Source organism: Lathamus discolor, chromosome 3 (genome assembly GCF_037157495.1).
Source record: "Lathamus discolor isolate bLatDis1 chromosome 3, bLatDis1.hap1, whole genome shotgun sequence".
In the NCBI taxonomy this organism is placed as follows: domain Eukaryota; kingdom Metazoa; phylum Chordata; class Aves; order Psittaciformes; family Psittacidae; genus Lathamus; species Lathamus discolor.
In genome coordinates, this window is record NC_088886.1 from 99,852,458 (window position 1) to 99,879,948 (window position 27,491).

Below are 27,491 nucleotides of genomic sequence, written 5' to 3' on the forward strand. Positions count from 1 at the left end.
TGAGACTGCTACTAGTCCATATAGGGCCAATTTCGTACTTTAAAGTTTCATTTGTATATTGCAAAATTCACCAAAACACCACTCTATTGACAATAATCTATGCATGCAAACTTCCTACTTTTGTTTAGGCCAGTAGAAGTTTGAAATTCTAAGGGACAAAACCTTTTTTCTTTTTCTCTTTCCCCTCATCCTTTTTTCTGTTAAGCCTCCCTACCTCTTTCTATGCAATGAGCTGTGTTAAACAAAGTTTAAGGTTTCACAATGAAATACTAAAAGATTAAAAAAGTCTACATTGCAGGTAACTAATTCATTCTGAATAATGATAGACTTGTGGTTGGTTCATGAATTGTTCATAAACACACAGAGGTGAAATCCATCAGATACATTATTCACCCAAGCCATATCATTATTCTAGTCTTTTCCCTTAGCAGATGAAATTAAAGATGAATCCCTTTGGCAGTGTTATTTCCATACCTGTAATCTCTCTCTGTTTCTTCATTTCTTTTCTTTTAGAACATCCATGCTAATAAGTTTACAATAGACCGTCACAGTGGTGTCCTGCGCATCAAAACAGGGGTCACCCTGGACTATGAGAAATCACGGACACATTTTATTGTTGTCGTAGCCAAGGTATAACACTTTTATCAAACTAGAGGAGGTAGGGGGTTGTATCTGAGTAGGAGTGATTAGTTCAAATACAAGTGTGACTGAAGGGGTTGCTGAAACATGAAGCATAACACTGAGGCAGCAGGGTCACTCCCTCTGTAACATCTGGAGGTGTGCAGGGTAACAGGGAAAAGTGAGGAGGGAAAGATGACTGGCGTGTGCTGCTGAACAACATCTGGAGGCATTTGGCACAGGGTTTCCTACATTTCACTCATGCCCCAGTGACAGGATAGTGTGCCCCACTGCAGAAAGTCACCTGTGCATTTTCAGACTCACCTAGAAGTGAAGGGCTGGTGTACGCAGTCCTAACTCCAAATGGTCAAATGGAGGAGTTCAGGGCTCTGCTATGCGGCCCAAGACATGGCCTTACTTCAACAAGTGCAAACGCCTGGCAGGCAGGTTGTACAGGTCACAGTCATTAGCCACAGTAAGATACAGGACACAGCTGGACCCACTCAGCACAAGTGACTGACTTCTCTTCTGGAAACATCAGTGGATGTTTTTTAATTTTACTTCTCTGCTGCCTTGTGGCAGGAGCTTATTCAAATCCTGCAAATATTGCTGCACATCCCTTCTTGCCACTGTCATTCTCAGCAGTGCTGCGCCTGTGGCTCAGCCGAGGATTCATAACAGGCATTAAAAGTTTATGGATTCTGAAGTAAAGTCTCTCAGGATCCTGTTAGGACCTGTCAGACAGACAGACTTGCAGGAGTGGAAAAAGGGTAATTTTGCTGTTACTTATGGGGACTTTGAGTTTCTTATATTTTATGAAAAATGTACAGATCTTTCTATGTATTTATTTAGCCAGGGTTCTTTTGGGGAGAGGTAACAAAATTTGGCTTAAATACTGCCTTTGGGCAGGAAGGAGGGGGAAAAAAATAGTACATACTTTCAAAAAAATGGAAATTTTAGAACTGGTACAGCAGACATGCTGAACAAGTCACACTTTTATACAGCAGCATGACTACTGACCTCCAGCCGGTGCTCTGAGACTGAGGGTGTTAAAAGCTTCTGAAATTGCAACTCATCTTTCTAATTGGCTCTGTGTACCAGTAGCACGGCGTTGATTGTAGTCAAGCCCCCAGAGACTGTTTATACACTTTGGCTATCTAACAGTTCTTGACTGCACAGCTCCTCCGTGCTTTCACTTTATCACGTAAGAGGCCCTAGGAGATTTTGATCATGTGCACTATTTAATTTCCCTCTAGAAATGCGTTAGCTTGCTACCGTGCATTGTCTTGTGTTTATGACAAGGCTGTATGTGGGATGAAAAGCTGTAGACCTTAGCCACTAACTTTTTGCATCAGTTTCTAACATTCTTTTTTCTCTGGGAAAAAAAAAACCCAACCCACAACCCTTGAATTTCCTGTCCCCTGTGTTGTTGATAAAAGATCGTGTATGACTGCATATATTGGCACAACCATTTTTAATATAAGAAATTACTTCTGAGATGCTGCAGGCTGTCTTCCTCATCAGAGAGGGAGCAGAAAAATGGAAAAGAGAAGGGAATAGAGCAGCAGAGATTAATCTGTGTATTGAGAGAGAGAAGGGATTCCTGGCACTGGGCTTCTGAAGGCTCATGGGGTGCATTGCAGCTGATTTGCAGACATGTTTCAGCAGAGGGATCTGATGCTGGCTTCCCTTCTAGGATGGTGGCGGGAAACTCCGGGGAGATAACAAAGTCTTTTCAGCCACAACAACAGTTACTGTCAATGTGGAGGACGTTCAGGACACTCCTCCCATGTTCATTGGGACTCCCTACTATGGATACGTTTATGAAGATACACTCGCAGTAAGTGCTGGGGTTTGCCTGTAAGAGAACAAATGCAATCTGTCACATCTCGGTGATAATGGCCCTATGGCTTCTAGCACAGGCTTTCTTGGAAACTGGGACCTAAACTCTGGCTTGACTCCTAGGTGCAATGAGATGACCAACTCTCAGACTTGTTCTTATTTATATTCTTTGCAAATTTGCCATGAAAAGCTTTCTGTTGCTGTTATGAAAATAAAAAGAATTCTGCCCATTTATGTTGATCTAAGCCCAGACAGTGACTAAGAGCTCTTCCATAGCTGAGACCCTGGCTGAAGGCTTAAAGGGATTGCCAGTTACCTCACCCAAACACATCATGTTAGCAGCTTTTGTGTGTGTGCTGTGTGGTTTCACAGTGCTTTTATTTGATAGTTGATCAGTCCAGTACCAAGAGCTGTTTGTGCAAGGTGCGGTGAGAATTTGTGCCCAAATTCTAGACTCTGCTGTCCCATGGACATAACCTGGGGAGAAGCAATCAAGACACCCCCAAAATGCAGGATGCTTTCTGCTCAGTGATGGCTAGACAGGCAGAATGGACCAGGAAGTCCTCCCAGGCCTAAAACCCAGCAAATGATCAAACAAACAAGGACATACTTAGGAGAACTACTCACAAGCGGGGACACTGCATCTGTTGTCATGTGTCTGCTGATTAAGATATCACTTTGTATCTGTCACAAACACAGAATCAAGGAGTACACTGAGATACTGGTTGTGCCATCACCTCAGAAATGCCTAATAGCAGATTTATTTAAAAAAATATCATAGCAAATAATTTATTATATCCACCATGATCCTTTCAGACTCGTATTCTTGAAGCCGCAAACTAATGTATTTTTTTTGTATCTAAGCAATGGCATGATATTGCGTATGGATCAGCTTTCACCCTGGTACAGAAGATTTAGTTAAAATTTTCTTCATACATAGGATGAGAAATGGTGTCTACTAACGAAATTACCCAACATTAAACTATTGGTCTCTTTGGCAGTGTGATTGCATATTTTTCAACTGATCTCCCTTTGAGTTAAGGTAAAGATGGTGTCTTTATTTTCTGCCCAGAACTCCGATGTACACTGCAGCCCTTGTATGACTGTATATTGCAGTTCAGTGCTTAGGCTGTTACATTTCAGCAGGGCAGAGAAGTAGTGCTTGTGTATTTTGCAGATGTTCGTAATGAATGATATTATGTATATTGATTTATTCTGCATAGTTAGGTATAGATCTTGAAATAACTATCAGGTGCATACAGGAGTTAGTGTTTACTATGGAAATGGGAGTCAATAAATGTTAATTACATCCAGCTTGAGCTCATAACTTACACCATTATGATATTATAATGATGGAAGCAGGAATCAGTCCTTCCCAGTGTGGGTTTTGCTATTAGAATGAAGCCCACAGAGAGGGAGGCGCTAGCTGGTTTTAGTGTTGTTTGCATGTTTGGTGTTAATTTTGTAAACTTGCTTTGTTTCTCCTTGGTGGAATTGTCAGGATTTATAAGTACTCTGTCACTTTCAAAGGGACTGCACTGTATTTTGCTCAGTGGGCAGATTTTATTGCAGCTTCCAGCATAAATGATAATAAATACAGTTCTGTATTTCCAGTTGCTCTAACAGAGACTCGCTCTTGTTTGAAAAATTCACACAAGGGCTGCCATGAAAATGCTGCCATTTGTGATTAACTGACAGTTACTTCAGTGTTCCCTGGTTTCACAGCCCCAAAAAGTAGAACTTCAGTTGAGAGGCCTAAATTACACAGCTCATTGCCACTTGGGTTAGCATTTTAATGTTGACAGTCGTCATCACTCTGAACTGATAGGAGCAGTCACATGAGCAAATGGTCTCCAGTACACAAGTACATATGGCCCATGGCCATATTACTTGCACAGAAAGAAAGACGGTGAAAGTTTAAGGACAGTTAAATCATAATTTTCATCACAATTTTATGCCCTAAATGTTCTGTAGGCCAAATTGCTTTGTGATCTCTGTTTGCCTTTGCAGACCTTAATTAGTTCAGATGACTCCTCAGTAGCTGCCTGTGTCTCAGCACACTGTGCAGCCATGGGTCACACAGATACACCAGAAGCCTACAACAGCAGCTTCCAGAGGGCATCTTGGTAGTGACTCAAACTAAACCTTCAGTCTCAGACGGATTACTCTAAAGCCTCTGTCCAAGTCTGTGGCTCAAAGGAGGTGTCCCTGGCCACGGCTTCCAACTGCTCCTGTGCCTAGCCAACCCCTGGGGGCTGAGGCACTGTGGCCACACAGAGTCTGCAGCTTTTTCAAATCCATGCCACTGGCACTGCACAGCAGTGGGCACTGAGCAGCCCATAGGGAGCAGTGCAGTGCTCCTGCTGGTCCTCTGGTCCTCACCCAAAGCTGAGTTGGAAAATAGGACAAGAGGGCTGGGTACTGGGCAAACTGGCACTGGTCTCTTAGCAGGCATATTGGCATGCCCTGAGGCTGCCCAGGCCCTCCTGGGGTTGCTCTGCCATCCCTGTAGGTAGCAGCATGGTGCTGGCAGCAGGCTGACAAGGGCAGGTTGCACAGCAGGTCCATAGCAGTGAGCGGAGGCGTTCTCACTTTGTCTGGAGGTACAGTGCATGGGTGACGTCACTGGAAACAACTTTAACTATTGATGTAGGAACAACAGAGCTGGTCCAAGGAGTAGTATTCCGCTCCTGCCCTGCGAAGCCAAGCACTGATTTTTCTGGGTGGTAGTCAATTGTCTTTGCTGTGTTCCCATTACAGCACAAGCAAAAGTACCTAGTCTGCCTGCTACACCTCATTGCAGAAAGACTTACGGAAGTGTCCAATTTATTAATATGCAGTTGCAATTTCATTGCTCTTTGATCTCATCACACAAACTGTGATTTCCCATTACTTCCCAGGGCTCTGAAGTCCTTACTGTTGTTGCTCTTGATGGAGACAGAGGAAAACCTAACAGTATACATTACAGCATTGTGAATGGTGAGTAGACTTGTCTTTTATGAAATCTGAAGGGCAGTCAAAACCAGATCTGACATTAAATTAGAATGGAATATGCTAGAGTTTAATAAAGCTGAGAGAGACTCTCATGAGATAATGTCAGGTACCTCAGACAACTCCTTCTACCAGAGAACAGCCAACATATAATCCACTAAGTTTTAGTTTTCCACTCCACAGAACTATACTTGGAGTTAGTAATTCTGGTGATTTGTTAGGCATCAGTAGCCTGCTTGTCATTTCAGAAAGCATAAAGGGAGATGAATTCATTGCTGCTAAGCATCTGTAATCTGGGAGGCAAGAGAATACATTGGGTGATGCAGACTTGGTATCTAGAGGGATATTTTTATTAATATTGTGATTAAAGTAGTTAAATGGTAAAACCTATGAATTCTTAGAAGAAATTAGAAGTGAAGAGACACTGTCTGTACACTGCGTTGGAAGAAAGTAGATGTTATCTGGAGATTAATGTTGTTCATTAGCTCTTCTAAGGGTGTCTGTTGCACGACTTTTAATAGCATAAATGTGAGACTCAGCTGAACTGATAATGATTTAGCTGAACTGATGATTTATTAGCTAGTGAAGTCAACAGCTTAGCTTAACTCCAGGATACAACTTCTTTATTTTTGTTTGGTTCCCTCTCCATCCAAAACAAGACTTCCATGGCAACTGGGCATCCCAACTCCCAGGTGTGAGAGATCCCAAAATTTCATAAGAAAAATCTGAGATTTAATTGCAGAGCTATGCAGCAAGTTCTTCACTGTCTTACATGATCTAAAAATCAAGGTCTAGAGAGAACAGAGAGGGTTGCAACTGAGGTTTGGCCTTGATGTGGGATGGGATCCCTGCTGAGGTTCATTCTCCTCAATGCAAGGGAATGGATAAAAGAGTATAGGTAAAAGGGAGGTAGAAACATTGAAAAAAAAAAGAGAGAACAGATTGAAAATGAGGAAAGATTAAAAAAAAAAGGTGGAGAATGAGGAGTAAAAACAAATAAGTGTGATGAAAATATGCTAGACAAAGGAGAACTTGAGTGAGGAGAATAAACAAAGGCAGAGAAACCAGGGAAAATGTCAAAGGGAAATAGGATTAATGAGGAAAGGTATTAGATTTCCAAAGAAAATGGAGGACCAAAAAGGTGGTATGGGATAAAAAGGTAAATTATTAGGAAAGAGTGGAAAATTAAGATGGAGGCAGATGACAGATAAGTAGCATAAAATATAATGAAGAGCAGTCTTTCCTCATGCACATTAACAGGGTTTTGTTAGCATCAAATGGAAGAGACAGGAAGAGAATATCCTTTTAATGTATAGAAAGCTGAAGAAATAAAGGACAAAATATGAGAACAGCCAACCTGCCCCTGCACTTTAGATGCTAGCATTACGTGTGACAAACCATTATCCTAATACCTGCAGGCTAGGTTATCAAAGGGTGAGAAAATACTAACCGCAAATAGGAAATTTATTATTTATAAGCATTTTTTATCTGGGTAGTGTGGGATAATTTTAGAAAACACTCCAATCCTCTAAACATGCTGTATGAAGGAACACACGCAATGCTACACACTTAGAGTTACCAATTTCCTTGTGATAACTAGGCAAAAACATGAAGTATGGTGGTTTGAAACCACTATTGACTTAAGCTTCTTCTCAATTAGGCTGTACTTTCCAGGCCAATGTATCTTAATAATTAACCATTGTATAAGTCAATATCTGTTCAATGTTGTATCTAGTGTACTTTAATGAAGTTGAGTTATTGCAGGTATTAGCAAAATGGTATACTATCAGATGGTTTAAAAATCAGCACTGGAATTGAGCTAGAGGGAAAGAAAAATTACCGGGCTTTCAGGTCATCATCCTTTATTTCTGAAGGCTTGATCTCCTCAATTATAAGGGTTTTCCTCTCTTACTTTCAGTGGTAGGCTCTTCTACGAAGTGTATCCTGCGACCAATACTATATGTGAGATAGCATGTACTGGTGTCCATAGCCCCCCGGCAGAGCAAGGCAGAGCCCCCTGAGGTGCTGACTGGTCCTCTCCCTGGGCATGATGGAGAGATGGATGCAGACGTCGTGATGAGACATGCTGCCTCTCCACAAGCTAACATTTGTTTCAGCACAAATTCACCAGGTCTGAAGGGATTGCAGCCATGTAACTGATCTTCTCTTCAGACCAATGGAAGTTAGGTCAGTGGTAGCAATGTCAGCCAGCAGCCCTGTCCTGTCTGTGTCATATTTTGCCTCAATGCAAAACCACTGAGGTTTGCCCCATATTCTCAAAAATCCCTTTTTTGTTTAGGACAGCCTTGCAAGAGGCTGAGAGCTTTTTTAACAACTGAATATCTGAAGGCAGAAGATGCTTCTCCAGAAATGCTGTCTGCAGAAAGAGTGACTATCTCTTTCAGACAGATCATCAGACTTTTCACCTTAGCTGATATTAATGAGAAAATTGTTCTTGTTTCTCGGAGACTTAATTATCCATTTGCTAAATACAATGAGGAATGTCTATTTTTGTCTAAACCAGCATATAAAGAAGACAGCGTAATAGAAATGTATACCAAATTTGCATGCCTGGATGCTGAGGCTTGCAGGGAACCTGACCAGGATGGGAAAGAGGAAAGTAAGGGCAGCTTCCCGCAAGGCCAGAGATCCACTGAGCCATTCCTAGGGGAGGAAACCCTTTTTGGCCATTACTTGTATTTTCATCTCGCTGTGACTGGGCATAGAAGTGCTTCTTTTCTGAAAAGCGACTTCAAATCTACTAATACAGATGGATACAGACACTGACAAAGATACGGTGAATTGAATGTATGGTTGGTTGCTAAAGCTTGCTAATGCTTGCTCTTTAAAAGGAAGTGTCACATGTAACTAGAGCATCTTGGTTTTATTGCAGGAAGTGAAGGTTCCTTTGAAGTCGACAACACAACTGGAGCCATTTCTGTTATAAAAACCCCAAATCAGCTCAAGAAAGAAGTGTATGAACTAAAAGTTCAGGTATGTTCTGTAGCCACTTGAAGTCTGTTAGTCTTAAATGCCATGAGTAGGCATGATTGTCTAAAATAGCTCAATTTAGCTGACTTTACCTGTTTTAGAAACTACCTCCCATATTTCAGAAGAGTGCTGCATAGTATAAATCCAAGCAAACTGGTTTTGTTCCTTGGAATATTTCATGTCTCAAATTACTTCTTTCAAATGAAGTCATTTTGTCCTAATTTCATCTCTGAGTCTAGAGCAATAACAACCTTTACAGGAACTGTTCCTTCAGTTCAGAAAAATGCCAACGAGGTTTGCCTGTCTGTCAAAACTATATCCAGTTTAAGTTAATCTCACCTAGACAGCAAAACAGAATTGGAAATGACAGACTAAATCTTGGAAAAAAAGTGTGTAATTTTTCTTCTTCAAATATTTGCCCAAATACCTCAAGTACAGTTTTCCTCGCAGAGTTTTCAAAGCTGCAGTCCTTGCAGCAATGTGAAAATCAGTTACCTGTGGTACCACAGCAAATTTGAAGGTTGTCTTCCTTTTCTATTTTGTCAACACTTTAGGCAAACAGTTACTTTGTCTCTGTTAGATTACCTGTATTGTCTTTAGAGAACTGTTTTCAACTAGGTGAGTTGAAAGAATTTTTTCACTGAGGCTTTATTGGGACTAGCTTATTACTATAATCTAGTTGTAATCATCATAAACTTCAGTGTGAAATGGACTGAGATTTCTAGAGAAATATATGGCTGTGAATCTTCATATAAATTAGAGTGTTAGGGTGATTTGTACATGCATATAATACCTGAACATGAAAGTGATGAAAGAGAGTACACTACCATTATTCTCTCTCCTGCCTGCTGCAGGCATCAGAAGTCGGTCAGGAAGGTGACATTTCAGCGTATACTTTTGCCATGGTGACTATTCGGGTGGTTGATCTCAACAACCATCCACCAACGTTCTATGGAGAAAATGGACCTCAGAACAAATTTGAACTGACCATGTATGAGCATCCCCCAGAGGGTGAAATCTTGAGGGGACTGAAGATTACAGTCAATGATTCAGATCAGGTAAATGGAAATTATGTGGACTTTTAGTATTCTTACCCTTTTTTTCCCAAAGACTAGGAAGAGCTGTCAGATGGGGAAATGTCCTTTTAGGAACTCAACTATTTCACCTGCATTGCCCCAAAGCCTAGGACAAAAAAAGTAGTTGTAGGGTCCATTACCACAGAGAATTTGGACCCAGAAGTATACTTAATCTGTCATATTACTCTTATGTTGAGAAGGGTGGTCCCAAACATGCAGCCCATTTCTTGCAACAGCTGAAGTTGAACAGTCCTTATGAACTTCTCCTAACTTCTAGTTACATTCAGGTGTTATCAATGAAATTTCTGAGAATGTAATCTGATCAGCAATTTACTTAGAGTTTCCAGTCATTTTAGTAATTGCACCTCAAGTACAATTTCCACCTGTATCTTCAAAGCCCCTGATGGAAACAATATAGACCATACTCTTACACTCGTTTTATTAGAATAAGTTATCCTTTGACTTTTACATTACAGCCAGTCTGCAGTGCATGCATTGATAAGTCATTCCCAATGGAGTGATATTTATAGGTAATCTTATAAATTATGCCAACTGACAATGACTATGTCTAACCAGATAAAGGAAGGAAGACTTCGTCCATCTCAGCCTGGTATTTAACTGACCTGTGATGCCCATAGATACTATGGTGATAGTTGCTATAGGGATTCCTAAGCTAAATACTGTATGAATGGCATCCATCCGAGTTAGCCAGAGGTTAGGTAGTGACAAGAGCAGAGCTTAATGCATCTGAGAAATGTATTACTAGTGGAAAGAGTGCTCTTATATAACTGTGCTCGGTATTGTACTGTTTTGACTGTATTGTACTCTATCAAACTCACCAGCTTCTTCCCCTTCCCTGCTGCTGCTCTGCAGCAAGCAGACAAATGACTGCTTTCAAAGCAGTTCTACATCTATCTTGTTATTGTCGCAGGGGATGTTGCTGCAGAAGGAAAGAAACAAAACCCATCTCTTCTATTTAGAGACAACATAGATATTGTATCATATGTAGGCTGAAAAAACTTTTAGGCTGCAAGTTAGACTACAAAATAAGCAGAAAGCATTGCTAGATACACTGTATAGATTTCTCAAGAAGCTTCCTAGTACTGTATAAAACATCACTCTAGGTTGGGTTGGTTTTTTTTAAGGCGTAGAATGCAAATTTTTCATTTCTGCACAAGTGAGCTATATAGAGAAGAAAATTAAACATGAGTATGCTTCTGTCACAGCCATTAGTGACTCTTTCTTTTGGGGGAGTGGCTGAAACAGGTGAGGAGGAGGAAGCTGTGGGCAAGGTCTACTTTAGACCTACAGTTTGATGAAAATTTTATCTTTACTTACATTATACAGAGTTTTCTTTCTCAGCCCTCTTTACCCAACAGACACAGCTTAGGGGCCCTGTGCTATTGTTCCTTCAGTCATTCCTGTGTCCCATGACTGGCTGCTTGAAGACATACAGCAACATGGTCTGCTTTGAGAAGATCTGGGTTCAGGGGACTTCACTGTGAGAAATCACTCAGCTGCTGGAGGGAGGCAGTTCTCTTCCTCCCTGCCCCATGCCACTGTCTCTCCAGTCACGTGCACTCCAAAGGGCAAAGGACCTTGTATTGTCAGACAGAACACTTTCCCTATCAGCACTATTTTCCACAGTCCAGCAGCTCTGGCTTTCTGTGTTTTTGCTTTACTACCCAGCAAAAGAGAACCTGTTGTCATCTTTGTAGCTTCAGGGGTTTATATGACCAAGCAACCCAGACCACTCAGTTTGGATCCAAGGTCATTCTGTTTCCCTTGGGAGACTACTGCTGAACACTTTTCCTCTTGACATGAGCTAGGGTTGCAGCAAAAACTGTTCATAACAAGCCCTCCAGAGATACAGCTGAAAGTAGAGTTATCCTGTTTAAAAGTTATTATTAGAAATTCTTCTTCTCAAGATTCGTGCTAGGGAAAGAACATGGTAGCAGTCAGGTGATGAATCTGGTTGGTTTGTCACAGTGTAAAGATGACATCATTTGAGAAACTGATGTACCCAGAGGGTTGGTAAAGTGGATTCAGCTTATTTTCCCACCTTCCCTCTAAGACAGAAAAATAAGAATCGCCATTGCATCTTTTCTCTTCCATGCTCCAGTGTGATTTAAGAGAATTGGTCTGTCCAACTGGCTCTGGCTTAAGCAAAAGTCATCCATAAATCACACAGTAGCTCTCTCACTCCCCCCTTCTTGCCCTCCCCCTACACCTGGAGGGACGGAAAGGAGAATCAAAAAGAATGCAACTCCCACGGGTTGAGATAAGAACAGTTCAGTAACTAAGGTATAACACAAACCACTGCTGCTACCACCAATAATAATAATGATAAAGGAAATAACAAGGGGAAAGAATACAACACCTCAACACCAGCCGACCAATAACTCACTCCACTCCCCCCAGCCAAGCACTGACTGATACCTCGTCCAACCCTGCAGTCCCCCCAGCCCTTCTGGGGTAACTCTCAGTTACCTCCTGGGCATGACGTGCTGTGGTATGGAATACCTCTTTGGCTAGCTTGGGTCAGGTGTCCTATCTCTCCTTCCTCCCAGCTTCCCCTCCTCCCTAGCAGAGCATGAGGCTCAGAAAGTCCTTGGCCAGACCAAACATTTGAGCACCAACTGAAAACATCGGCGTTATCAGCTCTCTCCCCAGGCCAAAAAATGAAAACATAGCACTGCACTAGCTACTAAGAAGGAGGAAAATGACTGCTACTGCTGAACCCAGGACATCTTCCCAACTCACACACAACTGGGGGTAACCTTTTAGATACCGCTGCTTTCCATGTCCTCTCTGGCTAGAAAGTTTATCTGTATAATGGGATTTGGCTTCTCACTTCACCTGGATCTGTCAAATGCATGTCAGATTTTATTCTGCACAAGTGGAGCTCCTATGTCCAAGTGTATCAACTTCCAAAAGGTCTAATGGCTGTAACTCTGGGATAGTTTAACCCAGTCAATGCAAACTGTAGCATGCCACCTCTGTTTAGAAATTGAACATCTCTGTGGTTCTTCATCACCATCCCAGGCTGTGAGCTCTTAGCACACAGGCTGAGTGTTTGAGGTGTCTGTTGTCCTGACAGGACAATTCAGTTGTCTTTCCTTGGCAGGAACCAGGAGAAGGCAGGACTTGCCTGCCGATGTGCACATGATGTCAACTCTGTCACTTGCTCTAGCTCACAGTGTGAGGTACAAAACCCCAGGCTGCTTGCCACAAGATCCCTCTCTTAGCCAGTCCTGCTGCAGGGTTTTTCCATTCTGACTGAAAGAATAGCCATGCTTGTCAATCTATTTTAAAAAAAGCTGTGTCCATTTTGTGACCAGGGCTGGAGGGATTATATAACTAAGCTTCTTAGCAGTCTCTTGCCCAGGGGATGGAGAGCAGAGGGTTCTAAGCAGTAAGATTCATTTTGATATTATACAGTGTGAAGAAACAGAGCCAGGCTAGGCTGTAAGAAATGCCTCATTCACTGAAAACAATGCTGTATCTACTTTTATTCACAGGGAGCCAATGCTAAATTCAACCTCCGTCTTGTTGGACCTGGTGGCATCTTCCGAGTGGTTCCTCAAACAGTCCTGAATGAGGCTCAGGTTACAATAATAGTGGAAAATTCTGCCGCTATTGACTATGAGAAATTCAAGGTGTTAACCTTCAAGGTACTTCTACTTTCCAGGTCCTCTCATCCTGTGTATATCACATATATATGATGGCTTATGTATCTGATGGGATTTGGCTTCTTAATCCACCCAGAGCTGTCTGATGCATTGTCAGTGATGTTATATTCTATGTAAGGGAAACTCATTTCAGCTTCTGGTTCATCAACTTTCAAAGGTTTAATGGATGCATATGTGAACTAATTTAGTCTAGTCAGTGAAAAATGTTGATTATTATCTCTCTGTGAAGACTGCACATGTTAGTGGCTCTGAGTAATTCTAGACTGAACCCTAAGGGTGTTATTTCTGCTCTTAAAACAATGACTGCAGAGGATGAAATCCTATTTCTTTGGGGCCAGAACTTTACCCACTTGGTCCTAAGTAATTTGGTTCATGATCATGCCCTTGAATGTTGGCAGGCTGAAGATCCCACCCGACTGAAAGATAATTACCAAAAATTGTTGACTTTGTCAGAGTGTATCTGTCTATATGGCATTTTGCAGTCTGACCTGAATCTACCTCACCCATGTTCTAACCTAGCCATACAAGAGCCAGCTTTGATCCTAAAGGTGGACCTTTGCATTATCACCTTCCCAAATGGATTCATTGACTCATCAACAATATAATTAAGTAGTCTGGTTTTGTGTCATCCGCCTGTGAACTTGAGGATAGATGGCTCAGTTCTGACTGCAAAGAATGGCGTAGACAATCCCTGAAATCATTAAAACAAAAATGCCCGCACTATCTAGCAGAGTATTAACGTATGCTAGTTTTGACTTTGTGCAAAATGGTGGGGTTTGCACAGCCCAGAAGCCAACTTCTTGGATTTTTTTCTCACCCTTGCTATATGGCTTGTTTTGTGTCCTTACCAAGTTCCGTTGCATTATGCTTCATGTCTCCTCTTGTAACGTTCCTTAGTCATTTTGAGCTTCATAGGTTATAGATGCTAAAAAAATATGAGGCACCATTATTGGATTAAAATGGAAGATTCTGAAAGGGCTATAAAGTGCTACTGACCAATAAAGCAGTTACTCATGGCCTCCTCATGAATACTAATAGAAATCAAACTAGTTAGTGTGATTGCCATGAGCACTGAAAGAATTAATTACCAGAAAAAATAATACACATATATATAATTTTTGGTTTTTTTAGTTTAAGCAATTATTTACTTTTGCTTTTTTTTTTTTTCTTTCTTATTTTTGGACAATTTTTTTTTTTCTGCTGGAGAAAGACCATAAGGTTTTGCTGAAAATGTGGAACCTTTGTCTAGATTCTAAATGAAGAAGGTGCAGCTGTATGACATGGTAGTAATATATGGCAGCAAATAATTTATAAAGACCTCATTGCTGTCTCCATTTCCCTGAAAAGTCCAAATCACTTTCTACCCAGTTTTAGTTGCCAAGTAGTCATTCTGGAATTTTGATGAAATAGATTCTTATTTCTATACAACATGTATCCTACAGCAATTTTGAGAAGCTATTTTCAGGGGATTTTGTTTGTTATTGAGCAGTAAAATGCCAGAGAGGAGTTAAAGTTAATTTGACTGGGAGATGCACTGAAAACCTACCTGAACAAAAGACTAGTAGAGAAAATCTGTGTTCCATTGAGGGCTGCCTCTTAAACATAATTAGTCAGGACCACCTTCATTTTCAGCTGCCCAAGAGCTAGAGTGGGTTTCCCCAAGGTATAGCAGCTGTGTAATTTGTACCCCTCCAGTTGGCCTTTCAGATCTCAAGTCCCTCTGCCAAAGGAGACATATTGTTGTCCCACCTTGTCAGGGGCTTCATGCTCTGTGGTGGCTGCTCTTCCCTGCATCAATTAGCTGCGCATTAAGGGGCAATGTGAGAAACCATCTTGCTAACCCAGCACTGCCATCCCTCAACTGAGGGATGCGATAGGCATGCACTGGTGTTAAGTTCTGCTGATGGCCAGCCAGAGAATCCATGCTGCTGTCTTCTCTCCATTCCTGGTCTTGCTGTATGTGGTTGCCTCCCTTTTCAGAAGAACAGAGTTACGAGAATGTGTTATGCCAGAGTCCTCTGTTTGCCCTCAAATACAGTGAGGTAATTCAGAAGTCCCTGTGGGTATGTGATAACATTCTAATCAGCATGAGGCAGTGAGGGTACAGTTTCCCAGAAGTCTGGTGGCAGGAGTTCTCACAAACTTCATGAAATGAGATTCTGCTGTACACGTCTCATTCCTGACTATCCTGCATTTTGGGTTGGGGTACTGCTGCTTCCAAACATCTCAGGGCACCAGTTGTGCCATCTCTTTACCCTGTTTATTGCCCTGACTTCTTTCCTGATGAAGAATGCATGCATCCTCTGCAAAGGATAATGATCCAGTTTGAGTGGTTATTCAAAATCATTCTGTGCTTACGTTTCCCTAGATTCTAGGGACTGCCCAGGGATGGGCGTTTGCTTGCTTCTGTTATGGCTTTTCAGCTGTGTTGGTTAGTTATGATCAACCACATCTGTCATGTGAAGTCTACCATATATACACAGGTTTGATGTGCTTTTTTCACAGCTGATTGCCTATTGCAAGCATGTAGAGATGAGCCTAGGCAGCATACTGATATAGCTTATCATGTCCCTGTTTTTGAGCCATCCAGGCTAAAAAGCACCAACACACCATGGGCAGTGGGAGGAAGCTTCTTTAAGAGATAATAATAGCTGTTTTGTAGTAATTCCGTGGTTTTCTCTTCCTAGCTTCTTGCAATAGAGGTGAACACACCGGAGAAATTCAGCTCAACAGCTGATGTAGTGATACGCTTGCTGGATACCAATGACAATGTCCCAAAGTTCTCTTCTGACTACTACATCGCCAGGATCCCTGAGAACTCCCCAGGGGGCTCAAACGTAGTTGCTGTCACAGTAAGTTTCATTCATCTCTTAAGAAATTCTGTCTTTTCTAGGTGCCTGTGGAGACAGTACCTTAAAAATAGGGGAGAGACAAGTAAAAAATCTTACCCGCCACTCAGCTTCCAGACAGAACTCCAAATCCTTTCCAGAATCAACAAAAAAAATCCACTCTGAAAAAATAAACTCTTAGGCAAACATTTTTCGGAACCACAAATTTACTTTGTTTTTTAATTAAAGGCCATCTCCTTTTAAGGCAAATCACATGGCCTGTGAGTATTAAGAAAACCCCAGTCAAATCAGTGTCCAGCAGGAAGATTCAGTTATGATTAAGTGGAATTGGATTTACTGGATTTGCTTACTTAAGTATAAGTAAAAAGAAAACAACATGGTTGCTAGTCAGTATTAGTCTTCTAGTGAGAGGAATCTGGCGGCTAAATGCATAATTAGACAGTTAATGAAGACAAGAATATAACATTAAAACGTTTAGAGCATGGAAAGAAACATCCTCTCACAGTAGGAAAAATATGCCTATGGATTTTCCAGTATCCCACATTTTCATAAAAAGAAAGTCAGGGTGTTACATGGACCGCATGTGCTGGAGAAGCATTTCCAGCCATTGATGTGAGCTGTATCTCTTTTAATGCAGCTGCTAGGACTGGAAACAGACCTCATGCCACAAAGCTGAGAAAGCACCTGGCCATCTGAGGCTCAGTGGGTGATGCAAGTCACCTTGCAGAGGCCTCACGGATGGGTAAGAATGATGGCGGCAGATTGCCAGAGATCTGCAGCACATGCTGACTGCAAGTAAGAAAGAAAGAGTCAGAATAATAAAGTACTGAAATCAAATTTTAGGGATGGAAGAACAAAAGAAGAACTGGAACTTAAACAGTACAGAAAGTTTTATTAGAAGAAAACAACTTTCTGGTTTCTGCAGAAAACAGAATCCCAAACATCACTATCTTTGCAGCAAGACGACTAAGAAATACTAGGAGGTGAACAGCAGAAAAAAAAATAAATAAGTTTGCAAAACAATGCAATTACCCATTCTGAGCCAAGGTACACAGGCCGTTGCAGCTGGCAAGTCCATATAAAATTTACTGTCATGTGCTGTCAACACGTGCTCAGAGCTACCAAAGAAGTAGGAGCTTCTGGAAATAGCTGTTACCAAATCAGTAGATTTCCTAATCCTGAGCTAAGGAAGCCAACAAGAGTCTGGAACAAAGATATCATCTGAGGTAGTATCTGCATTACTGAAAATCACACAGGCACAAGAGTGATTAGAATACAAAAAAAATCGGGTATAAGTTGAAGCATTTGTTGTGCATTAAATTGAATCAATTAAACAAGCAAAGGCTTAAAAAAATACTCTATATAAACCTAATAATTTTGTCTGGAGGATAGACATTAATATTTAACTGATAATTAGGAAGGTTTGACAGTGGGCAGTTTGGTTTTTTTGTCATTAAGATTAGCTCTATCTTTACTAAAGGAAGGATGTGTTAAATGTCAATAGATGGAGCCATCTAGTGGCTTTCTCCCTGCTAGAGCCTCTGGGCACCAGATTGGGCAGGAGACAGGCGGCATCTTAACAGCTTCCTGCGAAGACCAGCGACGTTTCCTTGTGTTATATTTTGCACATTTGTTTTATGTGGTTTCACCCTACAAATGTGATGGCAAAAAGAGTGAAAAGCGTTTGGGTTTTTATATGGCCTGTTTTTAAAAGAAAAATTTCTCTCTTGCAATTTAGTAGAGGTTGATTCTCTTATTTCTTTTTATTAAGGCTACAGATCCAGATTCAGGGCTTTGGGGAGAAGTCAAGTACTCCATCTATGGAACAGGAGCAGATCTGTAAGTAAAAACTAAAAAAAAAAAAAAAAAACAAAAAAAAAAACAAGAAAGAAAACTACATAACCTCTAAGCAGGGTTTTAAAAGATTTCCTTTTTTTTTTTTTTTTTTTTCAAAGAACAGACTCAGTCTTGACCTGCTCATTTCCAAGGACATTTATGCCATGTTCTTTGTGAGTTCTGCAAAAACAACAACAGAAAAACTAGTGTGATCATTAAACATCTGCTTCATGAACTCATGGAATTTTACCCACAAGCCCCCAAAGAGACATAAGGCAGCTAAAGTACCAGTACAGAGGATCTGCTCAATCACCATTTAAAAAACGCTTATAAGAGAGAGGAAGGGGAGGTTTTGGTCTAGTTGTGAAAAGTCAGTTCTGGAGGACAAAAAAACACCCCTTGCTCTTTCCTCTTTACTTTCCATTCAGTTGTATAGATAGTTTAGTTTTAACTCTTGTCAACATAAATCAAAGAAGACAAGACTTTCACAAATGTAAGCTTCAGCTATGGAGGCCAGCTGCGTTGAGTGTTCAGAACATTTTATGTATTTAAACCTAATAGTCCTGTATCAGCGAAGAAGGAAATCCTTTGTTTACTTGATTTTGTAATGATGCCTAGCTCTCTCCCCCTGTTTTGGGGGACAGTGATGGGTAAGAACATTCTGAACCTGAAACACTGGTTTCTGCCACAGTGCTTCTATCCCGGCAGTTGCCCTGGCCCACTTGCTGCCATGGCTAGCGTCACTGGCCATCACAGTTATTGCTTCTGGAACTTGCAGCTCCTGCATATGGCTTATCCACAGAACCTGTTTTTCTATGGACATTATCCACCTATAGTTAAAGCTGAACTCTTCCTGTTAAGGTGAAAGCCTTTTAGGAGGCACAATCAAAGTCCAAAATACAAGATGACAAGGGCGAACCTCTTCTGTAGCCAGAAGGATACACATACAGGTGCATTTCCATGATGCATAGTTTTCAGCTCTCCACTAAGTCCTGAAGCTAGCTGTTAACTGCATACAGGCAAGCAGGCAAAGGTCATGTCATATAGGCAGACCTTTCAGGTTTAGAATATAGCAGCTGGTGCAAAGAAGTTTATGAATGTTGTTGACTAAGGATTTAGAAAAAAATGTGAGTGCAACTTTATTCTGATTGGAATTATGGGCATGTGCAGACTCACTGTTCTTCTGTGAAGAAATTAAGAGCGAATACTTTTTTTTCTTTCTTTTTAAGTATGATTTTTTTACCTTGTGCCAGAATGGCATGTCTCTGTAAAGCTGGATTGACCGCCTGGTCCCGGGACCTCCAGGTCTGCTGAACACACAAGTTTGGTGTAGATGTGAGAGTTTCAACTAGATGCATGATTTTTTCTATCTCAGGGGTTTCATCAGTGGATATGTAGTTGCATTGGCAGAAAGATGAGTTGCATTGGGGTGAGAAGAATCATGTTAACTGTTGAAGATGAAACCATTATGCTTGTAATCCTATATCTAAGCTCTCAGTGGGAGTGGGGTATGCTGCTGAAATGCCTTCACATTTCTGTGCTTCTGTTCTTCCACTAAAATGTGGGTGATGAGAGCCCTCTCTGCATGGTTAGCCTGGGCTGTGTACTAAGGAGGCACTTGGTATGGGCACTGTCTCCCATCAAGAGTTTGCACAGATCTTTCGACCTCTATGTCTTGGCTTTCATCAAGACTTGTATTTGTATTTAACAGTGTAATGAAAACAATTGAAGGGTCTGGATTATTAAGTACCCTTTTTACAATTACTCTCAATTGTGCTCACAGTTGAAATACAGAAAATATTTTGTTATCTTGTACATTAATTAAATAGTATATAAAACCCTTCATCTGTTAAAAACCCTACTGCTTGGAACCTACACTGGCAGCCCATTTTAAGAAGACACTCTGTTAGTATCTTCTCTATAAATCCAAGGTTTTGGCTGACACTTTTGGCAGTGTCTCAGTAATTACAAATATGTAGAATCAAACTTGCTACAGATAAATCTGAACACCCACTCCATCCCAGTGCTAGTCTACGGAAAAGTCATTACTTTTGGGGGAGATAATTAGCCCCACATTTTGGAGGATTTGAGAGCAGCCATTTTTCTTACTCATTTTGAGAAGTGAAGAGCTAAAATATAATATGCAGCATGCTTCCTTTAGCTATTAAGGTGATATCAATCAATCTTAATTTATGCAGGACATGATCTAATATGTGGTACTTACAAAAGAGAAAAAAAAAGAAAAAAAAAAATACAGTTCCTTAGTTTTTTAACACTAAGAAATTATTCTAGGAGAAGACCATCACACTGCATATTTACCAAGGGGACAGACTTTAACAGAAAATGCACCTAAAATGGCTAATGCTCAATAGATCGAAAAACACCAGGAACTGATAATTCTCTGGTTTTCAAGCCTAAAGGATATAGCCAGACAGGAGTTAGATGAAGAGTAACCAGTCTTTTGGCACAACATTTCAATGTTTAAAGCCCACCTTTCCCCCAGGCTGTAAACACACATTAAATGACCAAAAGAACCAAAAGTCTTTGCATGCTTCTTTTGCAGGTTCCTAATCCACCCATCAACAGGTATAATTTATACTCAGCCCTGGGCTGTATTAGATGCTGAAGTGAACTCAAAGTATAATTTCTATGTGAAGGCAGAGGACACAGATGGGAAATACAGCTTGGCTGAAGTGTTTATCACTGTGCTAGATGTCAATGACCACTCTCCAGAGTTCAATGAAAACATCCAGGAAAAGACGATGATCATTGGGTCACCAGTGAAGATAGAGGTAAGAGATAACACTGTGTGTCACAAACCAGAGTGCTTTGGAAAAGCCTGAGCTCTAATGTTTATTGTTCAGGAAATGTGATGAATGTCTGAAAGTTACCTTTTACTGGGGCTCTATTTTTCACATTCATCTGTATGTAACAAGTGGATTAAAGCATGGAATGATAGTATTTACAGACTGCTGAGAGGGAGAAATAAATTCTGTAAGCAAAAGATACAGTTCTGTTACAGTATTTGAATCACCCACTGGTGGAGAACCCTAGATTATACAGTGATCATAAAAAGCCCAAATAAGATGAGTGAATGAAAGTACAGGGTTTTGAATACTTAACCTTCCTGCCACATCTTTGTGCCTAACCACAAAGCTTCTTTCCCTTTGCTTTGCAGAATTATATTCCTTGATCCAGTGTGGAAAAGGAGGCTAAAAAATTGCAATAACAATTCACAGGCAAAGGAGCAGAATATCTAGTGTTACATAGATTTGAATGCATATAGTGAAGATTACACAACACTTAATGTTAGCAGAAAAAATACCACAGCACAGAAATTAGGGCAGCTATAGTTTATAGTGTGGATCTAATGCCATTGTTCCCTACTACTTCACATTTGTCCCCATGCTGTGCAAGAAACTCCCCAGCAGTGGACCATTTACATTCTACAAATAGGTTACGGTTCAGTTTTTTCTCTGATACTGTTTAATCTCAAAAATCGCTTATACAAAAATAACCTAGTCCTGCTGTTTTTCACCAGAAAATATAGCATAGCTGATACCAGAAAAGGGGAAATTGTTTCCAAGATGAAAGAAAAACAGCCCAGTCACAGCATGGGTATTATCAGAAATGAATGCTCAGAAACTCTGAGTTTTGTCTTCAGGCAAAGATACAAACAATAACATCTCTATTCTTTACGCTTCTCCTACCAGGCTATAGATCAAGATGCAGAAGAACCCAACAACATTGTGGATTATTCCATCATGCAAGCAGATCCAGCCAACGTGTTTGATATAGACCAAAGCACTGGGGAAATCAAACTGAAATCCTATATCCGTTCCCTGGACATTATCCACAATATCACAAAGAACAAAGACTGCATATGGTCAGTGGTGGTGCAGGCCAAAGACCGAGGCTCCCCATCCTTCAGTACCACAGCAGTCCTGAAGATTGATATCACAGAGGAGGTAAGCAAATGTTATTTTAAAAAATCCTTATGTGAGAGGCACCGAAGAGTAGACACTGCTTCATTCCCGACAGTACTTTAAAAATGCTTCAGGAATTGAAATCTAGCCAAAATGTTGCCAGCCATTCCTTCTCCCTCCTTGCTAGCTCTGTTTTGTAGTGTTTCTAGAGCCTTGTGGTGAAGCTGGATTCTACAGAGAACAAGTGTAAAAGACATTTTGATCAGAGAAATTGCAAAAGTAGAAAGGTGGGAGCATAATATGGTTGGGAGATTAATATCTTGCATCTGATTTTTAGAGATAGATGCAAATAAAAGACTACAGACTCCTGAGAGTAAAGGTAAATCCTGACTGCTAAATTTCTGCATTTTTTTTATGTAATTCAACAGAAGAAAAATAATCTTTTTCCCTACAAAAAGTGAATAGAAAGTAGCTGTGGCCAGAGTGAAATATATCAGCCCAGTTTTGCGTGTCAACATAAGTGACAGAGGAAAAGTGAGAAAACTGTTATAGAAATGTGAGTTTAATAATTGCAGTATTATCAGCAGACAAAACTGGAACACTCCAAAAGATTCACACATAGATTGAGAGTTTCCTGTTAGTCCAACCTTTACACCAACAAAAGAACAAGCAGCACATGCTTTCATGATTCTTATTTATTGTAACTGTCTTGCCATGTCTTTAAGTAGGTACCAGCAGGGTGGAAATGGGCTTTAAAGTAGATGAGAAACACATCATTAACCTGACAATCTCTGGACCACACACATACTGGGCAAAGACGCAAATCTCTTCCTACAGACAGCAGCTGGCCTTCTCTTTGGTCAAAGTGCACCTACTGCTCCTTTATCTGTTACAGTCTTTCTCTGTTTTCTCCATACGCTCTTGTTCCATTGATACTCCTTATCAGGTGCGTTTATATGATACTTCTTGTACACAGTTCAGAGCCTGCTGGAAGTTAAAAGCTGTCTTCAGAGAACACTTGTGCGCATTGGCAAGATAAACTTAGCAGCACAGGAATAACCCTCAGTCTCTGTTGTCTCACAGAGAACTGTCGTGTCAGAACAGCCAGGTGACTTCGGTCTGCCCTAGCAGAGGGGGTACCTGGCATAGGGCTGCTTCTTGGGGCTGGCCAGTCCTGCTGCAGGCTCCTTGGAAGCTGCTGTGCAACACTGCTGGGGGCTCATTATGGGTAGAAAATGCTGCTTCAAGGCCAGGACATGTGGAAGTAGGGGACTGCACAGGCTGGGTTTCTGTGATCACTCTAGAGGTTTAGCCATTCTTACTGATATAAAGGAAACAAACTGCTTAACACTGTGATTCCCATGGAAACTAGATGTTTTGGTCGTTTTTATATAGCAAATAAGAATTTCTACCTGCAGCCAACAGTGGGAGCTCCAGCCCTCCCTGCCTTGCTTCCAGGCTTCTCACAGGGCGCACATTCCAGGAGCGTGTGGTACCAGGTGGCAGCAGGCGCTGTCCCCAGTCTTGGCCCCCAGTATTTGGTCTCCAGTTTTCCTTCCTCCCCCGATGAGCTGGTGACTTCTCCATTAGTATGCAGGGCTAAGGCACAGGGTTGAGGGATGTCGAGGGGATGGAGCATGCACTATAGCTCCTCTGCTGGGGTAGAAGATCTGTCCTTAAGCCAGCTGATGAAGGACATCTAGAAGGAAAATAAGAGCAGCTTATTTCCTGGATTTCCTTCTTGTCCTTCAAGCACATCAGCACTTGTCTTGTACAAACTTTCTCCTCTGCTTCCTTTTCTCCCCCTCCAGGGGCACAAATTTGGCACAAAGTGAGGGATAAATTCTAAAAGGGAAGCAGAGAAGGCAGTGAGACACGTATTCCTCTCAGATAGATTTTCTTTCTCTTCCTCCCATGCTCAATAAAAAATCCCGACACAGTATCTTCTTTCTTCACTTGAGTGGGTCTCTTCAGCAGGGTCTGCACTACTGATCTGATGTTGCATCCTCCATAAGACTTTGTACATTTCTTCGATAATTCTTCCATTGCTTGCAATGATTTGTGTTGGTTTTGTTTTGTTTTCATCAAAAAGCATCACATCTCCTTGCAAAAACCTCTCTCAAATTTCAGCTTGCATGTGAGTGAGATGTAATGCAGTATCAGTGTACGCAACCTTTGGTCCCTCTCTGTGTCCCAGAGACCATGCAATCACTGCTAATGCTTTGTGAAGAAGAGTCTCTCCATATAGGAACATTGTGTACTCTCCAGCTTTCTGAGGCTGTTACAAATGTATATTTCATCCCTCTGTGCTTCAGCTGTAAAAAGTTTCTTTCAGTTAGCTGTTTGGTGGGCATTTATTTATTACTGATTTTGGATGAGGAGGATATTTTTGAATGCATCCTCTAGAGGTTTCCTGCAGTGTTAATCACACTAAGTAATTAAACAGGCATATTTTCTGATTAACATTTACCATTGCAATTAGCGCAGGGCTGTGCCCTTTGAGATAGATGCCTAGTGGCTAAGTTCAGCAGTATTGCACATCAAAAGGACCTTTTGCTCTTGGAATAATACAGTGATAAAAAAATCCAGAGGCCTTTTAATTTAACTGAGTCTGGGTTTATGGAAATTGGTATTGAGTGGCGACTGTTAATCTATCCTTTCTCAACAGAATATGAAACGTGCTGAAAAAGCCAGTTTTTTCACCCTTATGTCTCACTCAAAAATCTATTCCTGCTACCTGAGATTTTCATGGAAAGCTGATTCCTAGTCCTGATCCTGAAGATTGGCCTGATGAGGAGATCCCTCTGCCTCATGGCTGTACTGAGATTCTGCAAATATATGGGGGCATTTATTTACACCTCTTCATGGACTGAGGCTTAAATCCACATTTAGACAGCATAATCTCCAGTCCTTAATAGCTTTGGCCACTCATTTAGACTTCTAAATGTAGCTGGTGAGTCTCAGGTTTAGGTCCTCCTAACTGAAAGGTTCAACAAATACTACCTGTGAATTAATGTGGAGATCTCCTTGTCTGTCATATTAACTCTGCAACCATGGAAACTGTGGTTGCTGATGGGGCTAAATATCCTTTACAGTTGCAGAGCAGTTAGCCCCACCTTTCTGCAGTTACATGGACCTTGAAAACAATTGTTCAGAGAAGGTTGGTTTGATTTGAGAAGTCTTGCCCCATGCTGGCGTTTGAATTGCAAAGTGATGTAAATGCAGCCTTCATATACAGTCATAGCACTGCTCTTTGGGATAAGCACTGAAGGGGGCAGCTTGTGTTCTACCTCAGATCAGGAGTTACTTCTGAAGCAAATCTCCTTATCAGCCTACATTTCTGTGGGATGGCTCATATCTCAGATAGCTCCAAGCACACAAACTGTATTTCTTTCAGATGAAAACGTGTTTGTGAAGCACACCAACTGTGCTTTGGCAGTAGCAAGCAGTCCGTCCCTGTAACTAGGCTAGAGCAAAAGTCCAGAAATGCTTATTATGTGGAAACAGGCTCCACAGAACCAGCTGGTTGTTGCACAAATCCAATTGCTCAAGTCAACACAGCCTGAGTTGTTTATAATCTGTGATAGCTTGGGCTCTTAACAGCTTCACCTACTTAGACTTCTAAATACAGCTGATGAGCCTTAGCTGCTCTTGTGGTTGAGCAGCTCAACCACATACTCCTGTTGTGTCCAACTTCCGAATACATCAACCACTTGCTCTGTTCACTGCAACCCATGCATTATAAAAGGCCCTTGAGAATCTGCCAGGAGGTGTGCCTCTCTGCACACTGCAAACTGTTGTGGCAGGAAAGAGAAAATCAAAGGAAATTAGTTACCATTTTGGTAGCAAAGACAGACATGGGCATCCTCTTTGGAAAATATAACAACATAAGAAGGATGTGAACATGCTCAAACAAGTCCAGAGGAAGGCCACGGAGGTGATCAGAGGGCTGGAACACCTTGCCTATGAACACAGGCTGAGAGAGTTGAGGTTGCTCAGCCTGAAGAGAAGGTTCCAGGGAGACCTTGGAGCAGCTTCCAGTGCCTAAAGGGAGCCTACAAGAAATCTGGAGAGGGACTTTTTACAAGGGCGTGTAGTGATAGGACAAGGGGCAACAGGTTCAAACTGAAAGAGATTTAGCTATTAGGAAGAAATTCCTTATTGTGAGAATGGTGAGGTACTGGAATATGTTGCCCAGAGAAGCTGTGGCTGCCCCATTCCTTGAAGTGTTCAAGCTCAAGTGGGATGGGGCTTTGAGCAACCTGGTCTAGTAGATGATGTTCCTCTCCATGGCAGGGGTTTGGAATTAGATGATCTTTAAGGTCCTTTCCAACCCAAACCCATTGCTACTTAAATAATTGGAAAACTCTTTGCACAGCAAAATGATGAAAACTGCTCATTATGTGTAAGGTTATATGGTCCATGAATTTCAGCAGCATTTCTTCACCCATTTTTCTGTGACAACAGGAAATATTCAGGGTAGGAGAAGAGTGGGCTTGGATAATGTATTTCAGGTAAGTTATGAAAATACAGAAGTGAGGGCAAGGGGGGTATTTATTAATGAATTTACATTCCCCAAGTTTAGGGATGTGATTTAAATAGTGTTCCTGTGCAATACCTGACAAGAGGTACTCTGAAGCATTCTGGGGGGATATTCTTAGTTGTCTTCCTCCGCAGACTAGGGAGGATGGAGAAATGAGCATCCTAGTTTAGACTGATACAGGGAAATCCATGTGATCTCACTTTAACTGACTAAAACCCAGAGGTTCAAGATCAAGCTAGTCACAAGGCTCTTATACTCACTGGTTTTGAGATCTATATTAGTATGTGGTTACTACTACTTTGGAGGTGTCATTTTCTCCCCATTGACTAAAAAGCTGGGAGCTTAGAGGACCTACTAAAATGCAGATAACCTGTTATTAGAATTGGAAAGTTTGGGTGATGATTCCCTCCCGAAATCTAGGCCAGAGGATTGGGGCATGATGAGTAGCCCTGTCTCTCCACAGCTGCACATAACTTTATGACCAGCTACTTGTTAAATGAACCTGCTCATGAATGTGCCATTTCTGAAGGATCTCCCTGCCTTCCACAACACTACTCTCTGTCCAGATACTATTGGAGGAGCTTGTATTTATTACGAACTTCTCTTGGAAATGTAGTCCAGGGTGGACTACCGTGCCATGAATAAAGGTGATCTATGTACCACGCTGCTACCCTCTATTCTCTGATCAACCAGGTGTTTAGAAGTGCTTCCTAACTTCGGTTAGTGCTTCTGGATTCAGTTCAATGTCATTACAACTGTCTCTTGTCCTGTGCCTTGTTCAACACTTAGCTCCCTTTGCATTATATACTCTCTGTCCTGTATGCATTTCACCTTAGTTCCCTAGCTGTACTTGTAATAGATATTGCCCTCTTTCAAATATAATTATGTGAGGGCTGACCATTTCTCTATTTTTGATATTTCCAGATCAAGTCCAGGGTAAGATCCTATATTTTAGGCCTCAAGAAGCGTCCATGGACAATATTTGGAATTTGCATGAGTGGCGTCCTTTCTACCATTTCTGTAACAATGGTGATCTCCACCATCATGTACTGGAAAAGTGTGAAAAGATCCAAGCTCCACCCACAGGGCAAAATCCGCAAAATTATACGGGGACCTCCAAGACGCAC

General features: G+C 41.3%; 1 protein-coding gene across 1 annotated transcript in view; it reads left to right on the plus strand.

Annotated features, from left to right (window-relative positions):
• The window catches only part of CDHR1 (cadherin related family member 1), a 40,860-nt gene that overhangs the window by 9,829 nt on the left and 3,540 nt on the right, over positions 1–27,491 (plus strand). The window contains exons 6-15 of the mRNA XM_065670636.1: positions 514–630; positions 2,315–2,458; positions 5,361–5,439; positions 8,345–8,445; positions 9,297–9,500; positions 13,040–13,192; positions 15,898–16,062; positions 17,831–17,898; positions 20,459–20,687; positions 21,609–21,863. Of these exons, the coding sequence (XP_065526708.1) occupies positions 514–630; positions 2,315–2,458; positions 5,361–5,439; positions 8,345–8,445; positions 9,297–9,500; positions 13,040–13,192; positions 15,898–16,062; positions 17,831–17,898; positions 20,459–20,687; positions 21,609–21,863 (1,515 nt within the window). The remainder of the gene's footprint in view (positions 1–513; positions 631–2,314; positions 2,459–5,360; positions 5,440–8,344; positions 8,446–9,296; positions 9,501–13,039; positions 13,193–15,897; positions 16,063–17,830; positions 17,899–20,458; positions 20,688–21,608; positions 21,864–27,491) is intronic.